Source organism: Scyliorhinus torazame, chromosome 13 (assembly GCF_047496885.1).
Source record: "Scyliorhinus torazame isolate Kashiwa2021f chromosome 13, sScyTor2.1, whole genome shotgun sequence".
Classification (NCBI taxonomy): domain Eukaryota; kingdom Metazoa; phylum Chordata; class Chondrichthyes; order Carcharhiniformes; family Scyliorhinidae; genus Scyliorhinus; species Scyliorhinus torazame.
The window spans coordinates 86,856,773-86,882,880 of record NC_092719.1 but is presented as its reverse complement, the minus strand read 5'-3'; the positions used below and the strand labels follow the sequence as shown (position 1 = coordinate 86,882,880).

Here is a 26,108-nt window from a genome sequence, read left to right as displayed (position 1 = left end):
GAAGTCACTATGAAAATCCCTGAGCTGAGCTGATTCCGGCGCCTGTTCGGGTACACAGAGGGAGAATTCAGAATGTCCAATTCACCTAACAAGCACATCTTTCAGGACTTGTGGGAGGAAACTGGAGTACCAGGAGAAAAGCCGTGCAGACACGGGGAGAACGTGCAGACTCTGCACAGTGACCCACGCCGGGAATCGAACCAGAGTCCCTGGCGCTGTGAAGCAACAACAGTGCTAACCACTGTGTTTTGTTGGATATTGTTGAATCAGCGGTAGGCAGTACGCACAAAACGGACGTAGAAATTACAGAACAAGGTTCATTTTGTTACAATTACAACACTCCTCCATTCCCCTAAGGGTCTCCTTCCCTGACCTGCAGCTAGGCCTGGATTTTTATACAACTGGAGCTCTCCTTGTAAAGGGGAAACCCCACCCCCTTAAAGAGGAAGGCTTGCCTGTCTTAAAGGGAAGTTACAAAATATTTATAGTCCTGATCCCGGGTCCTCCATTGGGGTTATAACACTCCTCCCCCCACCCTAAGTCCAGAGCACCGTCCATATCCATGGATAAGCTCACCTTTCAATCGTTTTGCCTGTGGATGGCGAGCAGGCGCAGATCTCGTGGCATCAGGATATGTATAACGAACCGGGGAGTGGTATTTACATAATGAGTGTCTGAGCGGCGGTGGCAATGCCATCGTGTCCACGGGCACCTCCAGCGGTGGCAGCATGTCCATCTCGGTTTCTGAGTCAGAGCTAGGCGATTCTTCGTCCGGCATCTCAGTGTCCTCAAAAATCACCGCTGAATCCTCGGCAGCCAGCGATGTTGGTGCTAACAGGAGCGGCTGGGGCAGTGTTGAAGCCGAGATATCTGAATCAACAACCGGTACGGCGGGAGTATCCGGCACACGGCTTCGGAGATGGTCTACGTGCCAATTAGACTCGCGACCCTGAGCCCGTATTCAGTAAGAAACCGGCCAACACGACACCCAGGATCCAAGCGGTTCCTCCGCCGAAGTCCCGGACATGTATTGCGTCTCCCGGTACAAACTCGTGCAGTTGGACGGGGCATCGGTGAGGACGAGGAACATTGCCCCTTGAAAGGGGCCCGCAAAGTCAATATGGAGGAGAGATTACGGATGACCTGACCATTCCCATGGGTGGGGTGGAGCGGGACTGCAGGAGACTGACACTAGACGCAGCGCTGGGTCACCTGTTCGATGTCCGCTTTGATGCCGGGCCACTAAATGTGGTTTTGAGCTTACATTTTCATTTTGGACACCACGGTGAGCATTGTGGAGGTCTGTCAGGGGCGGGCCATGTCCATAGAACATAGACCATTCCAAGTTCAGGGACCATCACGCGGGTTTCCCAAAGGAGCACAGTGTCCTCTAAGCTACTGCATCTTTGCGGCGAAGGCCTTTCGATCCCGCGGTTCATTTCTGTGCTGAGCCCAATACTGCACCATGTGACAGACGTGGGATATCTGAGGGTCAGTCTGGGTTCACCCGCGGACGCTGGAGGCCGTGGCCGGTAGCGTGACGGAGGGCGGCAATGACCTCGCCAGCCATTGCTGCTGTAGGTGCTTGGTCAGCAGAGGCAAACGACTTAACACCTCGGCGTGGGGAATCTTGGTACCGGAGCAGTGCTCCAACACATTGTCATACGCTGCGAGCCGCAATGTCCATCGCTGGATAAGGCTGAAGCAATGGGGGGGGGGGGGGGGGGGAATCATCCGATCCTCCTTGAAGGGCCCGAGGAGGGGTTTGTGGTTCGTGAGAACAGTGAAATGATGCCCGTAGACATATTGATGGAATTTCTTGACCCCAAATACGACAGCCAAACCTTCTCGATCTGAGCATACCGCTTCTCTGCATCAGCCAACATTCTTGAGGCAAAGGCGATGGGATGTTCAGATCCGTCATCCATTTGATGGGCCAGCACGGCCCCGTCGCTGTACGAAGAAGCATCGCAGGTCAATAGGGTCGGACGGGATGGGTTGAAGTTGGTTAGCAATCTTGATGAGGAGAGTTGTTGTTTCACCTCAATGAAAGTCACTTGCTGCTCTCGGCCCCACTCTCAGTGTTGCCCCTTCCTCAACAGACAATGGAGAGGGGCTAAAGTGGTGGCCAGGTTTGGGAGGAATTTGCCACAGGAGTTTACTGTTCCCAGGAATGAACGGAGTTCCATTGGGGCACCTGGTACAGAAGCCTGCCGAATTGCTTGTACCTTCTCTTCCACTGGGTGCGAGCCATGGCAGTCTACGCGGTAGACAAGGTATGTTACTTCGGTGGCGTTCAATACGCATTTCTCCCACCGGAGGCAGATGCCAACATCCTCAAAACACTCCAGCACCTCAGCCAGGTTTTGTAGCTGCTCCTGGTCGGACGAGCCCGTGACCAGAACGTCGAGATAGACCGCCACGTGGGGCAGGCCTCACAGGATGTTCTCCATTACTCACTAGAATATCGCACATGTGGTGGAAACCCCAAAGGGCAGGCGGGTGTATTCATATAGCCCCCTGTGCGTGTTCATGGTTACAAAGCATCTGGACTTGGGGAGCCAGGACCAACTGGAGATAAGCGTGACTCATGTCGAGTTTCGCAAATGTGCGCCCTGTGCTGAGCTTCGTGTAAAGGTCCTCGATCCGGGGAACTGGGTAACAGTCCAGTCGAGACGGGGCGAACTGGGCTAAATCGCTGACTTTTTAAAAAAGCAGACCAAGGCAGGGCAGCAGCACGGTTCAATTCCCGTAACAGCCTCCCCGAACAGGCGCCGGAATGTTGCGACTAGGGGCTTTTCACAGTAACTTCATTGAAGCCTACTCGTGACAATAAGCGATTTTCATTCATAAGTGGCCAGCATCATCGCGTTGGTGTCCAACAGGGTCAGCGATTGAAGGGCAGACCAAATGCGGTCGAACGTACGACAACTGACTACCGACAATGCTGCCCCAGTGTCGAATTCCATACAGATTGGGTATGCCATTAATCCGCAGGGAGATCCGGATGGGCGTTACTCTTGGCACATCCACACAGTAGCTGCTAGTAGGTCCTTTCCGCGTCTTCCATGTGGTAAGCTCTGTCACATGGGGGCTGGTCATGCCTAGTGCGTCTGCAGGTGGCTAGATCCTCCCGGGGCCTCCTGTTTCTCTGGTTGCTGCAGCCTGTTGCAGCCCACGCTGGCTGGTGGTCATATTCCGGTTCTTCCTGTTTAGGGGAGAACATCAGCCTGTATTAGAGCCGTCCGTATTCCACTGGTAGGTGTCCTGTTGTCGGGTGCCAGCCTCCCCAGGTCTTGCCAAGTGTGACAAGTGTTTGTGATTGAGTCCCAGACTGAGCACTGAGAGTCCCAGGAGTTCCTGGATCCTGTGTTTGGTGCTTTTTCTGGAAATAGTTATTGCCACTGTGCGTTGCAGGTCCAGGTGGGCCTCAGCTAGTAATTTCCTTTGCATGGCCGCATCGCGGTGTCCACATACCAAACGGCCCGTGTGTGTCTCATTCAGTGTCTAAATTCACAAGTCTCAATCTGTTTTCGGAGGTGGGCCAGGAAGTCACTCACCTATTCGACTTGGGTCTGAGGAGCCGTGTAGAACCGGAAACGGCAGACGATGAGAGGTGGTTTCAGGTCGAAATGTTTCCCCACCAAGGTCACCATTGAGGCGAACTGTAGGTGGGCCCTCCGTAAGCCATCAGTTTTTTGTGCATTGCCAGTAATATCATTCGGTTGAAAAAAATAGTCCATGTGTTCAACATATTGCTCTCAATATGTTGAGACTAGAGACTAGGCTGGAGAGGAAATTACTGAGGCTTTGACAGAAACTTTTGGATCCTCACTGTCTTCAGGTGATGTCCCAGAGGACTGGAGAATAGCCAATGTTGTTCCTTTGTTTAAGAAGGGTAGAAAGGATAATCCAGGGAACTACAGGCTGGTGAGCCTTACTTCAGTGGTAGGGAAATTACTGGAGAGAATTCTTCGAGACAGAATCTACTCCCATTTGGAAACAAATGGACGTATTAGTGAGAGGCAGCATGGTTTTGTGAAGGGGAGGTCGTGTCTCACTAACTTAACTTGATAGAGTTTTTCGAAGAGGTCACGAAGATGATTGATGCAGGTAGGGCAGTGGATGTTGTCTATATAGACTTCAGTAAGGCCTTTGACAAGGTCCCTCATGGTAGACTGGTACAAAAGGTGAAGTCACACGGGATCAGGGATGAGCTGGCAAGGTGGATACAGAACTGACTAGGTCATAGAAGGCAGAGAGTAGCAATGGAAGGGTGCTTTTCTAATTGGAGGGCTGTGGCTAGTGGTGTTCCGCAGGGATCAGAGCTGGGACCTTTGCTGTTCGTAGTATATATAAATGATTTGGAGGAAAATGTAACTGGTCTGATTAGTAAGTTTGCAGACGACACAAAGGTTGGTGGAATTGCGGATAGCGATGGGGACTGTCAGAGGATACAGCAGGATTTAGATCGTTTGGAGACTTGGGCGGAGAGATGGTAGAAGGAGTTTAATCCGGACAAATGTGAGGTAATGCATTTTGGAAGGTCTAATGCAGGGTGGGAATATACAGTGAATGGTAGAACGCTGAAAGTCAGAGAGATCTAGGTGTACAGGTCCACAGGACACTGAAAGGGGCAACACAGGTGGAGAAGGTAGTCAAGAAGGCATACGACATGCTTGCCTTCATTGGCCGGGGCATTGAATATAAGAATTGGCAAGTCATGGTGCAGCTGTATAGAACCTTAGTTAGGCCACACTTGGAGTATAGTGTTCAATTCTGGTCGCCACACTACCAGAAGGATGTGGAGGCTTTAGAGAGGGTGCAGAAGAGATTTACCAGGATGTTGCCTGGTATGGAGGGCATTAGCTATGAGGAGCGGTTGAATAAACTCGGTTTGTTCTCACTGGAATGACGGAGGTTTTAGAGGCGACCTGATAGAGGTCTACAAAATTATGAGGGGCATAGACAGAGTGGATAGTCAGAGGCTTTTCACCGGGGTAGAGCGGTCAATTACTAGGGGGCATAGGTTTAAGGTGAGAGGGGCAAGGTTGAGAGTAGATGTACAAGGCAAGTTTTTTACGCAGAGGGTAGTGGGTGCCTGGAACTCGCTACCGGAGAAGGTGGTGGAAGCAGGGACGATAGTGACATTTAAGGGGCATCTTGACAAATACATGAATAGGATGGGAATAGAGGGATACGGACCCAGGAAGTGTAGAAGATTGTAGTTTAGTCGGGCAGCATGGTCGGCACGGGCTTGGAGGGCCGAAGGGCCTGTTCCTGTGCTGTACTTTTCTTTGTTCTTTGTTGTTCTTTGTTCAATTGCCTGTACCTGCATCAAAAGATTCCAGCTTTCCTCTGAGTGGCATTTCAGTGGTTAGCAGTGGGACCTGCCGAAGCCTAGACAAGGTTGGCCGGACACATAGCAATCGGTGTCAACAGCAGTTTTTCTGAATCCTCGTCGAATGTGTTGAATCCATGGTAGGCAGGACGCATAGATGGAAGTAGAAGTTACAGAACAGGGTTTATTTTGATACAATTACAAGATTCCCCCGCTCCCCTAAAGGTCTCCTTCCCTGATCTCTAGCGAGGCCGGGGTTTTTATACAACTGGGGCTCCCCTTGTAAAGGGGAAACCCACCCCCTTAAAGGGGAAGACCAGCTTGTCTTATATGGGAAGTTCATATTCCGGGTAGGTCACGGGAAATCGTATAGTCCTGACCCCAGGACCTCAATTGGGGTTATAACAGAAATGTTGCCAGACTGTCCGAATCAAGATTGCCCAAACAGGTGCTCTATTAGATGACACAGGGACCAAAGGAAATACTTCAAAGACAATTTTAACGCCTTCATGTTGGTCTGCTCTATTAACATCAACAGATAGGAAACAGATGCTCAATCATGACCAAAATAACAATTTATCAATAATAATAGTATCCTGACTTTCCAGTTCAGCAGTCATAAGCCAGCTGAGAATGCTCAGCCAACAATAACATCTCATTTCCATCTGGCTATTTGCAAGAAAGTGTCATCCTAGACACAAGTGATTGCCAATAGATAGAAAAAGATTACATGTCTAAAGCAATTTTTGACATTTCAAAATGCTTTCCAGACCCTGAATTGCTGTTAATGTGGGATAAATGTTATAATATGGGCAAATGAAGCACCAAATCACACACAGAAAAATCCCATAAGTAAAAAATGAATGACTAGATAATCTTGACAGTGTTGTTTGCCAGAGCTATATGATCGCTCTATTTTGTCTCACGGGATTTTTACTTCATCTCAGCAGACAGACTGTTTAGTATCTCAATTGAAAAATCTCTGAATAGAACCGCATTGAAAACTAGATTGAAGGCTTATGTCGCTATGAGATTTCCCCACAAACTACAGACACAGAAGAAAAAGTCCAACTGTGTCAAGCTGACACTCAGAGAGACAATAAGTGCAGGGTACTCTGTTATAAACTAGCATTGACAATGGCCCAGAAGCAGGTCATCTGATCACTATCACAGTTAAAGCTCTTGAGTCATATTCTCAGCAGCTAAAATATGACCTAAAAAGGTTGACCCTTTCTCCCCTTGGACATCACCTCTCAATCAAAGTGGTGGGTTAGCCAAGCTTCCTGCTATCATAAATTCAATAAACTTCCTGGCCCATTCCTGCAATTATGATCAGATTCATTTTTATTAACCACTTAATGATCTGTTTATTTACTATTGTTGTGCAAAGCTTTTAAATATAGCATCTTAGAGAGGAAATCAGAAGGTTGGTGAATTGGCTGAATCTATTGCTCTTTTGACTGTTCTTGTAGTTTGATTAAGTCATCAAAGGTGGCAAAGTATGTTAAGAGTGCAGTTAATATAGACTTGATTGATTGGGGAATTGAGTACAAGGTAAGGAGGTCACGTTGAACTTGTATAAGGTACTAGTTCGGCTTCATCTGGAGTAATGAGTCCAGTGCTGAGCACCGGACATGAGGAAGGATCTGAAGGCATTGGAGAGCGCACAGAAGAGATTCACAAGAATGATTCCAGGAATGAACTGTTGCCATGAGGATAGATTGGAGAGTTTGGGACTATTTTCCATGGAGAAAAGAAGGCTAAGAGAAAGTTTGACAGAGGTATTCAAGACCCTGAACATTATGGATAGGGTAAAGAGTGAGAAACTGTTCCCTATCAAGAGATATACAGAGATTGAGGACACAAATTTTAAAAATTGGTAAAGGGACATAAGGAAATTTGTTTTAAGGTTTAAGTCTGGGACAAACTTCCTCAGGGCCGGGGGGGGGGGGGGGGGGGGGGGGGGGGGAGGCTGATTTGGTCGAGGTATTCAAGAGGGAATTGGATTGTTGTCTGAAAAGAGAGAATGTACATGGTTACGGGGTTAAGAGTCAGTGCAAGCTTGATGGGATGAATGGCCTTCTACGGCACTGTAAAGATTCTGTGATTAGATCTATGGGTGAGCTCCCAAGCAGGAGAGAATTGAAAAGAGTCTTCATGTTTACATTTCAGAAAGTGCCTCCTGTTATTGTGTTGGGATCATAAACTATTCTTCAAAATGAATCAGCAAATGAGTCTTGGTATTTCAGAGTGAGATAGCACCTGTGAGTTTACAGAGTCTAAGATAATATTTCTCAGCTCCATGTTAGCAGTCAGAACTGCAATATTTGTTCTGTAGAATTTCTTCAATGTTGAATCATTTCTGTTGAAATCATTACACAACATATAATTAACAGCCTTCATATCTTGAGAGAGGTAACATTGGGGCATTGGCTTGGTTGGGTTGATGAGCAGAATGGTTTATTTTCATTCTTCAGATAACGTTTGCAGATGGTTGCCATTGGGAAGGTAATGGTGGCCCAACTTCATTAGGGGCTGTTTAGCACAGGGCTAAATCGCTGGCTTTGAAAGCAGACCAAGGTAGGCCAGCAGCACGGTTCAATTCCCGTAACAGCCTCCCTGAACAGGCGCCGGAATGTGGTGACTAGGGGCTTTTCACAGTAACTTCATTTGAAGCCTACTTGTGACAATAAGCAATTTTCATTTCATTTCATGAACCACTACAGCTTGTGTGACGAAGATACTCCCATGGTCCAGTGAGGAGATTTCAGGATTTCCACCCATTGAACATAGAACATACAGTGCAGAAGGAGGCCATTCGGCCCATCGAGTCTGCACCGACCCACTTAAGCCCTCACTTCCACCCCATCCCCGTAACCCAATAATCCCTCCTGACCTTTTTTGGTCACGGAGGGCAATTTATCATGGCCAATCCACCTAACCTGCACGTCATTGGACTGTGTGAGGAAACCGGAGCACCTGGAAACAACCCACGCAGACACGGGGAGAACGTGCAGACTCCGCACAGACAGTGACCCAGCAGGGATCTAACCTGGGACCCTGATGCTGTGAAGCCACAGTGCTATCCACTTGTGCTACCGTGCTGCCCTAATTGGCAATGGAAGAGTTGCAATGCACGTGAAGGAACAACAGTTTTGAGGCTGCTGATTGGTTGACTGGGTATCACATTCAGGAGAGTTTACTGATCCATGATTGGTTATTAATGAGCCCAGGGAATGGCAATGATAGCTCTGTGACTTGTGCTATAATATTCCGAATGTCAGCCTGAATGCAGTGTGGTATTTTCCAATGTTCTAACCTACTTCATTTCTCAGAGTGGTCCATCCAGAGAACTTGGTCTTTGCTTGTGGTTCAGGTTAGCAAATACTGAATGCTTCAATTCCTTTCACTGTTCCAATTTCTGATCACAGGTTGCGTGTTGAAAACCGAAAGGCTATCAGGGGAAGGAGATAGAGAGAGAAATATCCAGTCATAGCACTAGCTATGTGATTCAAAAGCAAATATAGATAGGCAGCTGGATTCTCTGTTTTTGGGACTATGTCCCCACGCCAGAAAAACTGGCGTGAAAGGGCCACATATTCCTCGCCCTGCAGTGAACCAGCGTAAAAGTAGCAGCCTGTGTTGCAGATATGGGCCCCCGCACTTCCTGGTCGGAGGCCGCGCATGCGCACAGCGGCCTCCAGCGGCTGCGCAGTACATCCATAGCGGACTCACATTGCAGAGCTGGACCCTAAACATAGTGCCACCAATCGGCCATGCACCTGGCCTGACCGCCCACCCAAAAATTGCCTGGCCACGTTTAAGGCCCCCCTCTCCACCGATCGGCCCGCCCCTGATCATGGCGGCCGCGGACTGAGTCTACAACCACCACGCTAGTATCCCGACCAGCAGGACCATGTTCGATCCATGCCGTCGGGACTTTGGCTGGTCGGAGGCGGAGAATGGCGGAGCGGGCCTCCAGCAATGGCTGCAGGTAGGTGATATGCAGCCTCAGAGAATACGCGCTTTTCGGGGCCCGGAGAATCGGGGAACCGGCACCGGTCCGATTCCATGCGGGGAAATGGATTCTCCGCCCCGGTGCCAGCCGCGATTCCGCCGTCAGGGTGCGGAGAATCCAGCCCTTAAAATTTGCTGCAAAGGAATAGAGAAAAAAAATTAGCAAAGACAGTTTGAAACTCTGTTGCGAAAACGGGAAGAAACTCAGGAAAAAAGACAGGAAATAGAACATAAAAAAATACAGCACAGAACAGGCCCTTCGGCCCACGATGTTGTGCCGAACCTTTGTCCAAGATTAATCATAGATTATCATTGAATTTACAGTGCAGAAGGAGGCAATTCGTCCCATTGAGTCTGCACCGGCTCTTGGAAAGAGCACCCTACCCAAGGTCAACACCTCCACCCAACACTAAGGGCAATTTTGGACACTAAGGGCAATTTATCATGGCCAATCCACCTAACCTGCACATCTTTGGACTGTGGGAGGAAACCGAAGCACCCGGAGGAAACCCACGCACACACGGGGAGGATGTGCAGACTCCGCACATGCAGTGTACCAAGCCGGAATCGGACTTGGGACCCTGGAGCTGTGAAGCAATTGTGCTATCCACAATGCGACCGTGCTGCCCTTAAGAACAAATTGATCTACACTATATCATTCTACCGTAATCCATGTACCTATCCAATAGCTGCTTGAAGGTCCCTAATGTTTCCGACTCAACTACTTCCATAGGCAGTGCATTCCATGCTCCCACTACTCTCTGGGTAAAGAACCTACCTCTGACATCTCCCTACATCTTCCACCATTCACCTTGAATTTATGTCCCCTTGTAATGGTTTGTTCCACCCGGGGAAAATGTCTCTGACTGTCTACTCTATCTATTCCCCTGATCATCTTATAAACCTCTATCAAGTCGCCCCTCATCCTTCTCCATTCTAATGAGAAAAGGCCGAGCACCCTCAACCTTTCCTCATAAGACCTATTCTCCATTCCAGGCAATATCCTGGTAAATCTCCTTTGCACCTTTTCCAAAGCTTCCACATCCTTCCTAAAATGAGGCGACCAGAACTGTACACAGTACTCCAAATGTGGCCTTACCAAAGTTTTGTACAGCTGCATCATCACCTCACGGCTCTTAAATTCAATCCCTCTGTTAATGAACGCGAGCACACCATAGGCCTTCTTCACAGCTCTATTCACGTGAGTGGCAACTTTCAAAGATGTATGAACATAGATCCCAAGATCTCTCTGCTCCTCCACATTGCCAAGAACTCTACCATTAACCCTGTATTCCGCATTCATATTTGTCCTTCCAAAATGGACAACCTCACACTTTTCAGGGTTAAACTCCATCTGCCACTTCTCAGCCCAGCTCTGCATCCTATCTATGTCTCTTTGCAGCTGATAACAGCCCTCCTCACTATCCACAACTCCACCAATCTTCATATCGTCTGCAAATTTACTGACCCACCCTTCAACTCCCTCATCCAAGTCATTAATGAAAATCACAAACAGCAGAGGACCCAGAACTGATCCCTGAGGTATGCTACTGGTAACTGGGATCCAGGCTGAATACTTGCCATCCACCACCACTCTCTGACTTCTATCGGTTAGCCAGTTCGTTATCCAACTGGCCAAATTTCCCACTATCCCATGCCTCCTTACTTTCTGCATAAGTCTACCATGGGGAACCTTATCAAATGCCTTACTAAAATCCATGTACACTACATCCAGTGCTTTACCTTCATCCACATGCTTGGTCACCTCCTCAAAGAATTCAATCAGACTTGTAAGGCAAGACCTACCCCTCACAAATCCGTGCTGACTATCCCTAATCAAGCAGTGTCTTTCCAGATGCTCCGAAATCCTATCCTTCAGTACCCTTTCCATTACTTTGCCTGCCACCGAAGTAAGACTAACTGGCCTGTAATTCCCAGGGTTATCCCTCGTCCCTTTTTTGAACAGGGGCGCGACATTCGCCACTCTCCAATCCCATGGTACCACCCCTGTTGACAGTGAGGACGAAAAGATCATTGCCAACGGCTCTGCAATTTCATCTCTTGCTTCCCATAGAATTAACAGGAGTGATTCCTGCTTCAGCGGCAGGAAGGCAGTGAGAAAGGAAAATTGGAGGACAAAGATCCTACTGAAAGGAAAGATGAAAAAGGTGTTAATCCATTCAAAGAGTTGGTGGAACACAGAGGTGGTTTAGTGTCCAAGGTAAGTGAATAAACAATTGTGGGAATGGACATGTAGTTGGTAATGTAGGAGTGTAATGGTGTCACCATTTCAATAGGCAGAAAATCAAGTTCAGTGCACTCCACAATCAGAAACAAGCAGAGGTGATGACTCTGAGAAAGGCTTCATCATCCTCTCCTTAAGCTACTGGAACACTTTTTCTTGCCAGGACATCTCATCCAGCTGAGATCCCAATATTGCAGCTAACCTCACCAATCACAAGATCATGTTTTGTCCCAGAAGGATTCAATCATAAACAACACAATGGGATATTAATTTTAAAAATTCTGTCCACCATCTCTGACCCATTAATCCTGGCAGCACCAATAACCTGCTCACCAATGCTCTGTTTGGGATATACCTAGACTACTTGGCTCCAGACATTACACGAGCAAATCTCAGAGGCAAATGGCAGAGATGACTGGGCTTGTTGCTTTGAGGATTGGAGCAAACAAGAATGCAGAGGGCCATGGCCTCACTTCCCAAACAAATGCCCAAATAGTTGTTTAGTAGTACAGAACGTGAGTATTGCTGAAAAGAAACATTTGCTATCAAAGCTTTTCACCTTGCACTGTTCAGGACAATTCACAAGAATACCAATCGTAAATGGGAATAATATAAGAAGAATGGTTGACAAGTGGATTCTGATTGCTAGAGTAGTTGCAATGGAGAATCTTCTTCGGGGGAAAACAGGAAATTCAGACTGAAATGCTCAAGCTGTGGCATGAAATTGTCACCATTTCAGCAGAGTAGATCAAGTACCTTATGAATAAACATTTGGGCAGTTGAATATTGCTAAAAAAGGACACATGCTGATGAAGCTTTTCATCTTGTACTCATCATGACAATTTATAAGAATACCAATTTTTTCTTTAAATTCACTTACAGGCTGGTTAGGGCAGCATTTATTGCCCATTTATGGTTGCCATTCAGAAGATGGTGGTGAGCTACCATCTTGAACCGCTGCAGTCCTTGAGGTATAGGTACACCCACGGTACTGTTAGGGAGGGAATTCCAGAATTTTGACTAGCGACAGTGAATATAAAGGGAACAATAATTTATACTTGAAGAGAAGAGAGTGCTGATTGGTTGACAAGGGAACTCTGATTCATAGAGGTGTTACCATGGAGAATGCACCAGTTAACTGATGACTGGCTGTTAACTGCACAGTTTTGCTTACCTCAGATTACCATGGAAGGATGAGGTATCACAAACATTTGAGCAACATGTGAAGCTAGCCATTTATATGCAGGGAGTGGTGTTCACTGCTAACAGTGGATCTAGTGAAAAAATACACTAAAAATATATCAAAGTTACAGCAGGCCAATCAGAAAAATCCCATGAAAAGTCCTGGAGCTTTTAATCATCCTTTCTCATTTGAGCACATCTATTAGACCTCTTCTTAACCATTCTGTTCAACTGAAAACCCCCCCAGTTTCTCTTGTCTGTCCTCATCAACTAAAACTTAAGTTTCTAGCAGCACAGAGAATATGGCCTTATCCCATGGCCTTAATATACTTTCAAAGGTCTGCGCCTAAACCTGATCTTAACATTGTAACCATGACCCTTACCAATGGTTTGTTTCATGGAAACAGACAAGAACAAAACTAATTTCACAGAGTTTGTTTCCTTTGAGAGAGGCAGAGCCCTCCAGTGACTCTTTCGTATCTTTTCCTTCCTCCTCTTCCTTTCAAATTTTTGGTTGCTAAGATTCTTTCAGCAGCAACGTTGTTGAACTAGCTATCTTTCAGTTTGAAAAATGGTTAAGTTCACCTATGCATCTAAGCGTTACTAATAACACTCTTGGAAAACAAATCAAAATCTAGCTGACTTGATTGACCTATCAATTTCTAAACATTTACTAACTTTTCCCCAAATTGTGGAATCTGAGGGGGATAATTGTCCCAGGCAGGTTTGGGGTGAGCTGGGTGGGAATATCCTAGAAAATGCTATTGGGTTTCGATCCTGATGTGAATCCAACCTCTGCCAGCTTTCCCTAGGTTGGGATTAAAGGAGAGCAGGCAGCCTCGTTAGATCTGTGAGGTAAGTAGTTGTGAATTGAGTGAGATATTTTGAAATCAATTGATAGCAACTTCAACTCTGAATCCTGCATTTCCCAACCATGGAGTTGGTTTCCTGACCTGTCAACAACTTGCCAGAATTACCAAAGCAAGGACACAATGGGAAGAGCTTCTTCAGAGAATTGACAAGCTGGGAAGGCTTTACAAATATATTCCAGCTATTAGTCAGGTAAACCTTCTCTGAATTGCTTCCAATGCATTTACATCCTCTTTTAAATATGGTGAGCACAAGTGCTCTACTCAGAGCTTCACAATGGCAAGCGATCACGAGGAGGGCAAAGGAAACGCTACAAGGACACTCTGAAAGCCTGCCTAAATTAATACATCATTCCCATCGACTCATGGGAATCGCTTGCCTTGGAATGTACAAAATGGAGACAAAGCATCCGTGAAGGCACCAATCATCTCGAATGTCGTCGGGTGGAGCACACGGAGGCCAATCGTAAACAGCAGAAGGAGAGCGCAGAATCCAGAGTGTCCCACCCACTCATCTCATCAAACATCACCTGCCAAACATGTGGTAGAGTCTGCAGATCTGGGATTTGAAGATGCCGGGATCTCAGACTGACCCAAAACTCCAACTATTTCTCTCCAACTAACTCCATTACACACATTCCAAATAGTTAACAAGGAGGTCAATGTAATACTCCGCACAGAAACTACGGGGTGGGAATGCTTGTCTTTCCCCTGCTCCCTGCAGAGTATGAGCTCCCCCGCTAGGGGTGGGGTATCTCAAATAACCCATGTGTAAAAGGTCACCGGTTTCCATGTGGATGAAGGCACCGATCAGAGAGGAACCTGGTCGGGGTCTCCTGGGTGGTGTATATATTGTTTTTGTAAATAAAACTTTGTTTCTTTTTATTTGTTGTGGACTCCTCCGTGTCCTTATTAAAGTCAATCCCCACCTTGTTTGAATTGCAACACATTACCCATTAAGGATAAACAGGAATTGGTGACCAGTATTGTTATAACCTGCCTGCTTACCATTGGTTGGGGACTAATGACAATCCCACAATCCTGTGGGAGTATGAGCTTCCCCAATGAGGGGGGGCAGAGAAATCATTAGCAGACTCCCTGTATAAATAAAGCTGGCCAGTTTGGAACCAGCCAGGAAGGAGTGAGCAGCAAGCAAAGTTGCTGCTGCTGTTGTATATATATGTAATTGTAAATAAATGTTATTTATTTGTATCCTTAAAACTCGTGCTGGATTCTTCGTGGCCCTCACAAAAAGCATATATTTTCCAGCAAATTGACAAAAATGTTCAGCATTCCTCATCAATTCATCCTTATTTTTGTTTAGCAGTATATCATGCTGAGTTACACAGTGATAAAAGGAACCTATTAGTCATTAGTATATGATTTGTTATTAGAACATATTATCAAAACACATATTACAAGAAAGGTTGACAATCAGCTCTCAGAATGAAAATACTGTTACATACCTTGGACTCTGGAAATCTGAAACAGTCTAAAAGTGCATGTGGGAGCTTTCCGCCATTAAGCAAGGTACATTGTTCATCAAATGCTTCTGTAAAGAGGCCCAAGTCTGTCAAAACCCTGCCCTGTTTAAATTTGTCAAAACAAAAATAAACCATTGTAATCTATCAGTCAATGGCTGAATAGCTAAATCTGAGCACTTTCCAATTCACAATGTTTAGGAAATAGAAAATGAATGGAGATGGTAACACATTAAAATGAATGCTCTATCATCAGTGGTAAAATACACTCCCCTCCAAGAAGCCTCGTCAAGTTTGAATTTTTAAATCTCTCAAAAAGCCTCATTGATCAAAAATTAAAACATACTTTTCAAAAGGAAATCACTCCAAAAACAACATACCTGAATAATTCTGTTACCTTTAGTATCCTTGCTTGAACACTTCTTTGTACATCACGGCAGATTGCATTGACAAAGTACTGGTAAAGAGTCAACAAAGGTAGAGCCTACCATGTGAAGAAGAGATACATTATTAAAACAAGCTTCTTAAATTGAATCAGTGGTCAGCTGTGTATTGTGCAATGCATCTGGCCATAAAACCCTGTTCGCTGAGCAATCCAACCCATTATGTCCTCTCTCAACTGAGGCCAGCATTCCTGATTTGTGACTACTGTGGCATTCTCCCTTTGTTTTGTCAATTACACTTCCATTTGATTCCAGTTTCAGATCTGATAAACCCAGGGCCAGAGGCGGTTGAAAAAGAGGAAATCAATTGTTTGGAGCTGGTGCTGCGACTCGTGGAGATGGCGGAGGGACAGGGAGCAGCCCTACCGGCTCAGTGGTCAACGGAGCAGCTGGTGAATTTCTTGATTGAGAAGTTGACCCAGCAACGCAAGGAGAGTCTGGAGGACCAGGCCCGGGCGGTGGATTTGATTAAGGCGATGGTCGACTGCATTGAGATGAGGCTGGCGGCCCAGGGTCAGGCGATCCAGAAGATGGAGGAGGTGGTGGGGGAACACGAGGAGCAGTTTGCCTCGATGGCAGCGGAGATGGGGCTGATGCGTGATCTGCAGAAGCGGCTTCAGGAGAAGGTCAAGGACCAAGAGAACCGGTCACACAGGTGGGTTAGATAGACGAGACGCTGCACCTGGGAGGGCAGTGAAATCTGAGTATGACAGGACCTAGGTGCAGAGCTGGCCAAGAAGAGGGCGAGTTTCAACAAGGTCAAGGCAGCCCTCTACAAGAAGGGGGTGAAGTTTGGGCTATTCTACCCGCCACGTCTATGGGTGACCTACGAAGGCTAGGAGTTGTACTTTGAATCGGCGGAGGAAGCGGTAGACACAATGTCAGACACAATGCACTGGCAGGAGAAGGTGGACTTTGAACTTTGGTGGAGATGCTGTTATGATGTTATGGTTAAGTTATGTTGGGGGCCATTTCTTTCTTTTTCGGCTTCAGGTTTGTTTTTGTTCTTTGTTAAGAGATGTGGGGTAGGGCTCATTGTTTGGGTTTGGGGAGCGGTTGTTTTGGATTTGTTTGCACTAAGGATCGAGCAGGGGGGGCGGGGGAGGAATCAGCGGGGGGGGGGGGGTGGTTAGGATGCTAGGCGCCATGGGCAGGGCTGCCAGGCTAGCTGGGCAGGCTAGTTCACGGAAGAAGAATGGGGGATAAGTGGAAGGTCAGTAGAGGGATGGGGGTGGAGGTACTGCTGACAGGGGTACGGCTTTTAAATGTAAGGGGAGGAGGATCGATGGTAGTGGGCGCCCAAGGGCGAGCCTGGGGAGGTGCGGGGCACGGGCCAGCGGCTGCCCAAGAGAGGCTATAGTTGATCAGCAGCAGGAGGGGGGGGAGGGAGGGAGGAGGGGGGAGGGGGAGGGGGTGCCCCCCCGACCAGGCTGGTCGCGTGGAACGTGCAAGGATTGAATGAACCGGTCAAGAGGCCCCGTGTGTTTGCACACTTAAACCGATTAAAGGCAGATGTTGCCACGCTACAGGAGACACACCTGAAGGTGGGGAACCAGATTAGACTGAGGAAGGGATGGGTTGGGCAAGTGTTTCATTCAGGGCTGGATTCTAAAATGAGGAGGGGTGGCGATTTTGGTCAATAAGTGAGTGGTGTCGAGGTGGGAAATATTGTGGCAGACTCCGGGGGGAGGTATGTGATGATGCTAAGTGGGAAACTGGAGGGGATGCAATTGGTGTTGGTCAACATCTATGCCCTGAACTGGGATATCGTGGAATTTATGAGGCGGTTGCTGGGGAAGATTCAGGACCTAGACTCTCATCGGCTGATTATGGGAGGGCTGGAAGGGCTTTAATGCGGTCCGGATCCGAGAATGGACCGGTCGAGTTCGGGGAGGGTGTCAGCTACAGCTAAGGAGCTTTGGGGGTTCATGGAGCACAGGGAGGGGCGGACCCGTGGAGATTTGGGGGGCCGAGGGCGAAATAATTTTTGTTTTCCTCCCATGTGCACAAGGTGTACTGCCGAATAGATTTTTTTCGTGGTGGATAAGACTTTGTTGGCATGGGTGGTGGATGTTGAATATTCAGCAATAGTAGTGTCAGACAATGCCCCGCACAGGGTGGATTTGTGAGTGAGCAAGGGAGGGAGGGGGGCAGCGCCCGCAATGGTGGTTGGATGAGGGACTGTTAGCGGAGGAAGAGGTATGTGAGCAGGTGAGGAAGGCCATCCGGGGATATGTTGAGATTAATGACACGGGGGAGGTTTCGGCAGTTATGGTTTGGGAGGCACTGAAAGCAGTGGTCAGGGAGGAGTTTATTTCGATTCAGGCACATAGGGAAAAGGCGGAGTGGGTGGAGATCGAAATCCTGCAGGTGGACAGGAGATATGCAGAGACCCCGGAGGAAGGACTGTTAAAGGAACGCCTGAGGCGGCAACTGGAATTTGGGTTGGTAACCACGGGTAAGGTGGTAGGGCAGTTGAGAAGGGTGAGAGGGGTGGTATGTGAGCATGGGGAGAAACTGAGCAGGATGTTAGCACACCAGTTGCGGAAGCAGGAGGCGGCGAGAGAAATTGGGAAAGTGAAGGATACGGGAGGGAACACGGTCTTGGACCCGGCGGGGGTGAATGGGGTGTTGAGGGAATTTTACAGTAAATTCTGGGAGAGTTGGAATTCCCGAAGGTGGATGAGGAGTTGGTGGAGGGCTTGGTGGCCTGGGAGCGTCGAGGGTCTGTCAGGGGATAGAACGGGGCGGGGGTGGAACACAGGGTCTCACTCTATGCGGACGATCTGCTGCTGTACATAGCGTATCCGCTGGGGGGAATTAGAGGGATTATGGGGATATTAGAGGAATTCGGCCAGTTTTCCGGCATACAAATTGAATATGGGTAAGAACAAAGAACAAAGAAAAGTACAGCACAGGAACAGGCCCTTCGGCCCTCCAAGTCTGCCGACCATGCTGCCCAACTAAACTACAATCTTCTACACTTCCAGGGTCCGTATCCCTCTATTCCCATCCTATTCATGTATTTGTCAAGATGTCCCTTAACCGTCACTATCGTCCCTGCTTCCACCACCCCCTCCGGCAGCGAGTTCCAGGCACCCACTACTCTCTGTGTAAAAAAACTTGCTTCATACATCTCCTCTAAACCCTGCCACTCACACCTTAAACCTATGCCCCCTAGTAATTGACCCCTCTACCCTGGGGAAAAGCCTCTGACTATCCACTCTGTCTATGCCCCTCATAATTTTGTAGACCTCTATCAGGTCGCCCCTCAACCTCCGTCGTTCCAGTGAGAACAAACCAAGTTTACTCAACCGCTCCTCATAGCTACTGCCCTCCACACCAGGCAACATCCTGGTAAATCTCTTCTGCACCCTCTCTAAAGCCTCCACATCCTTCTGGTAGTGTGGCGACCAGAATTGAACACTATACTCCAAGAGAGGCCTAACTAAGGTTCTATACAGCTGCAACATGACTTGCCAATTCTTATATTCAATGCCCCGGCCAGTGAAGGCAAGCATGCTGTATGTCTTCTTGACTACCTTCTCCACCTGTGTTGCCCCTTTCAGTGACCTGTGGGCCTGTACACCTAGATCTCTCTGACTTTCAATACTCTTGAGGGTTCTACCATTCACTGTATATTCCCTAACTGCATTGGACCTTCCAAAATGCTTTACGTCACATTTACAAAGAACAAAGAACAAAGAAATGTACAGCACAGGAACAGGCCCTTCGGCCCTCCAAGCCCGTGCCGACCATACTGCCCGACTAAACTACAATCTTCTACACTTCCTGGGTCCGTATCCTTCTATTCCCATCCTATTCATATATTTGTCAAGATGCCCCTTAAATGTCCCTATCGTCCCTGCTTCCACTACCTCCTCCGGTAGTGAGTTCCAGGCACCCACTACCCTCTGCGTAAAAAACTTGCCTCGTACATCTACTCTAAACCTTGCCCCTCTCACCTTAAACCTATGCCCCCTAGTAATTGACCCCTCTACCCTGGGGAAAAGCCTCTGACTATCCACTCTGTCTATGCCCCTCATAATTTTGTAGACCTCTATCAGGTCGCCCCTCAACCTCCTTCGTTCCAGTGAGAACAAACCGAGTTTATTCAATCGCTCCTCATAGCTTATGCCCTCCATACCAGGCAACATTCTGGTAAATCTCTTCTGCACCCTCTCTAAAGCCTCCACATCCTTCTGGTAGTGTGGCGACCAGAATTGAACACTATACTCCAAGTGTGGCCTAACTAAGGTTCTATACAGCTGCAACATGACTTGCCAATTCTTATACTCAATGCCCCGGCCAATGAAGGCAAGCATGCCGTATGCCTTCTTGACTACCTTCTCCACCTGTGTTGCCCCTTTCAATGACCTGTGGACCTGTACTCCTAGATCTCTTTGACTTTCAATACTCTTGAGGGTTCTACCATTCACTGTATATTCCCTACCTGCATTAGCCCTTCCAAAATGCATTACCTCACATTTGTCCGGATTAAACTCCATCTGCCATCTCTCCGCCCAAGTCTCCAGACAATCTAAATCCTGCTGTATCCTCAGACAGTCCTCATCGCTATCCGCAATTCCACCAACCTTTGTGTCGTCTGCAAACTTACTAATCAGACCAGTTACATTTTCCTCCAAATCATTTATATATACTACAAAGAGCAAAGGTCCCAGCACTGATCCCTGTGGAACACCACTGGTCACAGCCCTCCAATTAGAAAAGCATCCCTCCATTGCTACCCTCTGCCTTCTATGGCCTAGCCAGTTCTGTATCCACCTTGCCAGTTCACCCCTGATCCCGTGTGACTTCACCTTTTGTACTAGTCTACCATGAGGGACCTTGTCAAAGGCCTTACTGAAGTCCATATAGACAACATCTACTGCCCTACCTGCATCAATCATCTTAGTAGATGTCCGGATTAAACTCCATCTGCCATCTCTCCGCCCAAGTCGCCAAACGATCTAAATCCTGCTCTATCCTCTGACAGTCCTCATCGCTATCCACAATTCCACCAACCTTTGTGTCATCTGCAAACTTACTAATCAGACCAGTTACATTTTCCTCCAAATCATTTATATATACTACGAACAGCAAAGGTCCCCGCACTGATCCCTGCAGAACACCACTAGTCACAGCCCTCCAATTAGTGCTAACCACTGTGCCACCATCATGAACCTCATACGTTCAGCCTATTGGCTCCAGCATTTCAGGCCTGTATCAAAGACTGAATAGAGCCGCCTTTAACTTTATGGTGAAACAGTTGAGGAACAGTGGAGAACCTTCCAAGCGATTTTTCACAGTGCCCAGCAAAGGTTTATACCAACAAAATGGAAGGACGGTAGAAAGAGGGAAAATCAACCGTGGATATCTAAGGAAATAAAGGAGAGTATCAAATTGAAGGAAAAAGCATACAAAGTGGCAAATATTAGTGGGAGACTAGATGACTGGGAAATCTTTAGCGGGCAACAGAAAGCTACTAAAAAAGCTATAAAGAAGAGTAAGATAGATTATGAGAGTAAATTTGCTCAGAATATAAAAACAGATAGAAAAAGTTTCCACAAATATATAAAACAAAAAAGAGTGGCTAAGGTAAATATTGGTCCTTGAGAGGACGAGAAGGGAGATTTAATAATGGGAGATGAGGAAATGGCTGAAGAACTGAACAGGTATTTTGGGTCGGTCTTCACAGTGGAAGACACAAATAACATGCCTGTGACTGATAGAAATGAGGCTATGACAGGTGAGGACCTTGAGATGATTGTTATCACTAAGGAGGTAGTGATGGGCAAGCAAATGGAGCTAAAGGTAGACAAGTCTCCTGGCCCTGATGGAATGCATCCCAGAGTGTGAAAAGAGATGGCAAGGGAAGTTGCAAATGCACTAGTGATAATTTACCAAAATTCACTAGACTCTGGGGTGGTCCCGGCGGATTGTAAATTAGCAAATGTGACACTACTGTTTAAAAAAGGAGGTAGGCAGAAAGTGGGTAATTATAGGCCAGTGAGCTTACCTTTGGTAGTAGGGATGATGCTGGAATCTATCACCAAGGAAGAAATAGCGAGGCATCTGGATGGAAATTGTCCCATTGGGCAGACGCAGCATAGGGTCATAAAGGGCAGGTTGTGCCTAACTAATTTAGTGGAATTTTTTGAGGACATCACCAGTGCGGTAGATAACGGGGAGCCAATGTGGTATATCTGGATTTCCAGAAAGCCTTTGACAAGCTGCCACACAAAAGGTTGCTGCATAAGATAAAGATGCATGGCATTAAAGGGAAAGTAGTAGCATGGATAGAGGATTGGTTAATTAATAGAAAGCAAAGAGTGGGGATTCATGGGTGTTTCTCTGGTTGGCAATCAGTAGCTAGTGGTGTCCCTCGGGGATCAGTGTTGGACCCACAATTGTTCACAATTTACATAGTTGATTTGGAGTTGGGGACCAAGGGCAATGTGTCCAAGTTTGCAGACGACACTAAGATGAGTAGTAAAGCAAAAAGTGCAGAGGATACTGGAAGTCTGCAGAGGGATTTGGATAGGTTAAGCGAATGGGCTAGGGTCTGGCAGATGGAATACAATGTTGACAAATGTGAGGTTATCCATTTTGGTAGGAATAACAGCAAAAGGGATTATTATTTAAACGATAAAATATTAAAACATGCTGCTGTGCAGAGAGACCTGGGTGTGCTTGTGCATGAGTCGCAAAAAGTTGGTTTACAGGTGCAACAGGTGATTAAGAAGGCAAGGCGAATGGAATTTTGTCCTTCATTGCTAGAGGGATGGAGTTTAAGACTAGGTTGGTTATGCTGCAATTGTATAAGGTGTTACTGAGGCCACACCTGGAGTATTGTGTTCACTTTTGGTCTCCTTACCTGAGAAAGGACGTACTGGTGCTGGAGGGTGTGCAGAGGATATTCACTTGGTTAATCCCAGAGCAGAAGGGGTTGGATTACGAGGAGAGGTTGAGTAGACTGCAACTGTACTCGTTGGAATTTAGAAGGATGAGGAGGGATCTTATAGAAACATATAAGATTATGAAGGGAATAGATAGTGGGTCTGGAGTTACATGTAGGCCAGACCCGGTAAGGGCGGCAGATTTCCTTCACCAAAGGATATCAGTAAATCCCATGGGTTTTATTTTTTTTAAATTCAAAGTACTCAATTATTTTGTTTCAAATTAATGGGTAATTTAGCATGGTCAATCCACCTATTCTGCACATCTTTGGGTTGTGGGGGTGAGACCCACGCAGACACGGGGAGAATGTGCAAACTCCACACAAACAATGATCCAATGCCGGGATTGAGCCTGGTTCCTCGGCGCCATGAGGCAGCAGTGCTAACCACGGCACCACTGGGCCACCCCCCTCTGATGAGATATTACAACAACGGACGGTAGATGTCATGGTCCCTATTACAGATATTAGATTTATATTATACATTAATTAATTGAATTTAATTTCACCAGCTGCCGTGGGCCCCCAGAGCAATCGCCTAGACCTCTGGATTACTGGTCCAATTACATTACCACTACGTCACTGTCTCCTCAGATATTATCTCTGTGTGTGGAGCAATTTCTGGGTCCCAAACATGGCCCTGGGGGAGAAACAGTCAACCTTTGGGATGGTCATAGAGGTGCCTCTGTCCAAGTAAGGGTACAGGAGAGGCTCTCAAAGTTGGAGGCTAATATCAATAGATGGCAATTAGCTGAGAGGGCACTTAATTATGGAGATGCACACGCAGCAACATTCTAAAATGTTAGATAAAACATGATTCCTGCAGCCATGGAGAGCAGTGAAATCCCTCTGGACGATGGACTGTGATGGGAGAGCTCTAGCCTTGAGGTTGACCTTCAAGGCAGTACAATGGGCTGCCACTGTTTTGATAAACTGGAGATTGGCTGGAAAATTCCAGTTGGCCTCTTTAGTTTGTGCCGCCAAGGGCTATGAACAAGCCTAACCGCCATGTGCAGGACGAGGAGCACTGTTGGCTCCAAATACGCAGGTAAAAATGGTTGTGAAAATGACCAGATCCTAATTTGGTAGCTTTTATACATCATCTGCAAATCAATGAAAACGAAATATTGTTTAGAATTCAAATTCATAATCAGAAATGCTGCATAAGTAGAGGAGAACAAAACAAAGAACAAAAAGGTGCCAAGAATGGAGTTGGGAAACCAGTATATCAGACGGCACCAGTAATTATAGGCCCCTCTGCCTTCCTATCCAACCCAGTGTGGAGTGAAAATTTTTCTCTTGGTATTTGGCCTCTGGACTCAATGTACAAGGAGTCTTATCATGTGAGATTTGCCTACCTTTAGGTTTTGCTTAACACTGTGTAGCTCATGGATCACAAAGTCTAGACTTCCCACCACTGTGCGCACGTCAGCTCTGAATCGGTCTGAGAAGAGATCAATCCCAGGAATGAGTTCAACAACAGCACAGTCAAATCCTACTTCATATGATGCATACTCACGATCAGACCTCGGGTGTGGAAACGTGGTCCTGAACAGACCCTAAAGTGGGGTGGGGGGAAAAAAAGTGAAAATGTTAGACTGAATTTCTAATTTGTTATATTTTACGATACTGTTGGTATTCAATTTTCTGAACACAGTTTGTTGGCATTGTAGAACCATCCACAGTGTGGTTCTAATTTGCAATGTTACTAAAATAAGCCAAGATTAAGTAGTGCAGGAAATGGATGTGTCACACAGATCATTCGGAGTATTCTTCTGAGGTTAGTGCAACCACGCTCAAACTTGCATGAACATGACTGGGAATGCTTTGGTGCAGACCTGCATTTATTGGGATAACTTCACTGCTGACAAGGTTTAAAAAGTGCCGCATGTCCCATAATCTGTTCTTTGATGATCACAAAAGTGGTCAAATCCAAACTGACTAATGACCATTCTATCAGCTTGCTTTTATTCATCAACAATGTGATAAACACTGCTCTCAACTGGAAGCTGCTTTGCAATAAATAGTTCACTGATGCTCAGTTTGGCTCAGTCAGGATCACTGAACTCCAAAATCATTACACCATTGCTTCAAAGATGGATAAAATTTCAGAATTCCAGTAAGAAGGTGAGAGTAACAAGTCGCATTGATACATCACCATCATGGTCAAAGAGGAAGGTATTTGTGACACTTATTAAAGTTGTTTAAGCTTTGTGGTGGGACAGAATCATGATTGAAGAGATTCAACAAGGAGTTGAGGCAAAGATGAGGACAGATTTGAGGGAGATGACTATTGGACATTTTGGATAGTTAAGGTAAATAACCAATTTTCCCTGTGCTTGGAGTAAGAGGCTTTTCTCTTCGACAGCAGCAAGGCATCAAAAAGAAAAAGCATGGTATATCTTCTGTGTTTAATGTATTATTTAAAAGTAGTACTCTAAGTGACGAGGACAACATCATCATTGATTATGCCTCTACTGGCTAGTGTAATAAATATTGGCAGAAGGTAGAGTACAGAAGGTTAAAATGTTAGTAAAACCTATGCTGCGTTTATAGATTGAAGGAGCTTGACAAAAAGTTGGTCCTAATAATAACTTTTATGGACTTGAGAGAAATCGGATTCATAGAATCCCTACAGTGAAGGAGGAGGTCATTCGGCCCATCGAGTGCACAAATGCTCTGAAAGAGCACCCTACCTCGGCCCCCTCCCCCACCGTATCCCTGTAACCCCACCGAACCTGCACATCTTTGGACTGTGGGAAGAAACTGGAGCACGCAAAGGAAACCCACGCAGCCACGGGGAAAATGTGCAAACTCCACACAATCACCCAAGGTTGGAATTAAACCCAAATCCTTGCCGCTGAGGCATCAGTGCTAACCACTGTGCCACCATGCCAGCCCAGTGTGGAAGTCTGCAAGATCAAGCAAGGTTCACAGTGGATCAAAGAACAAAGAAAAGTACAGCACAGGAACAGTCTTCAGCCCTCCAAGCCTCTGCTGACCATGCTGCCCGTCTAAACTAAAATCTTCTGCACTTCCGGGGTCCGTATCCCTCTATTCCCATCCTATTCATGTATTTGTCAAGATGCCCCTTAAATGTCACTATCGTCCCTGCTTCCACCACCTCCTCCGGCAGCAAGTTCCAGGCACCCACTACCCTCTGTGTAAAAAACTTGCCTAGTATATCTCCTCTGAACCTTGCCCCTCGCACCTTAAACCTATGCACCCTAGTAATTGACCCCTCTGTCCTGGGAAAAAGCGTCTGACAATCCAATCTGTCTATGCCCCTCATAATTTTGTAGACCTCTATCAGGTCGCCCCTCAACCTCCGTCGTTCCAGTGAGAACAAACCGAGTTTATTCAACCTCTCCGGATCATTTGAGAAGAATGACGGTGGCAGTTTCAAAAAGAGTGGGACAGTACCACATCAGTATTAAGTGCGCAGTAATTACATTTCTTCTTGTGGGGTCTTAGATATGATTGTACCGTACCTTAAATAAAAATGAAGATAAGATGCAGCAATCAAGTCTGAAGCTGAAGTCTGATGATATAATCAACCTAAATCAAAAGGA

At 46.6% G+C, this 26,108-nt stretch overlaps 1 protein-coding gene across 2 annotated transcripts in view; it reads right to left on the bottom strand.

The window, feature by feature from the left end:
• The window catches only part of LOC140388177 (cilia- and flagella-associated protein 54-like), a 948,449-nt gene that overhangs the window by 359,344 nt on the left and 562,997 nt on the right, over positions 1-26,108 (bottom strand). For both annotated transcript variants that reach the window (XM_072471937.1, XM_072471938.1), the window contains 4 exons: positions 26,028-26,094; positions 23,895-24,095; positions 15,533-15,619; positions 15,121-15,240 (listed from right to left, as the gene is read on the bottom strand). In XM_072471937.1, coding sequence (XP_072328038.1) covers positions 15,121-15,240; positions 15,533-15,619; positions 23,895-24,095; positions 26,028-26,094 — 475 coding nt within the window. The remainder of the gene's footprint in view (positions 1-15,120; positions 15,241-15,532; positions 15,620-23,894; positions 24,096-26,027; positions 26,095-26,108) is intronic.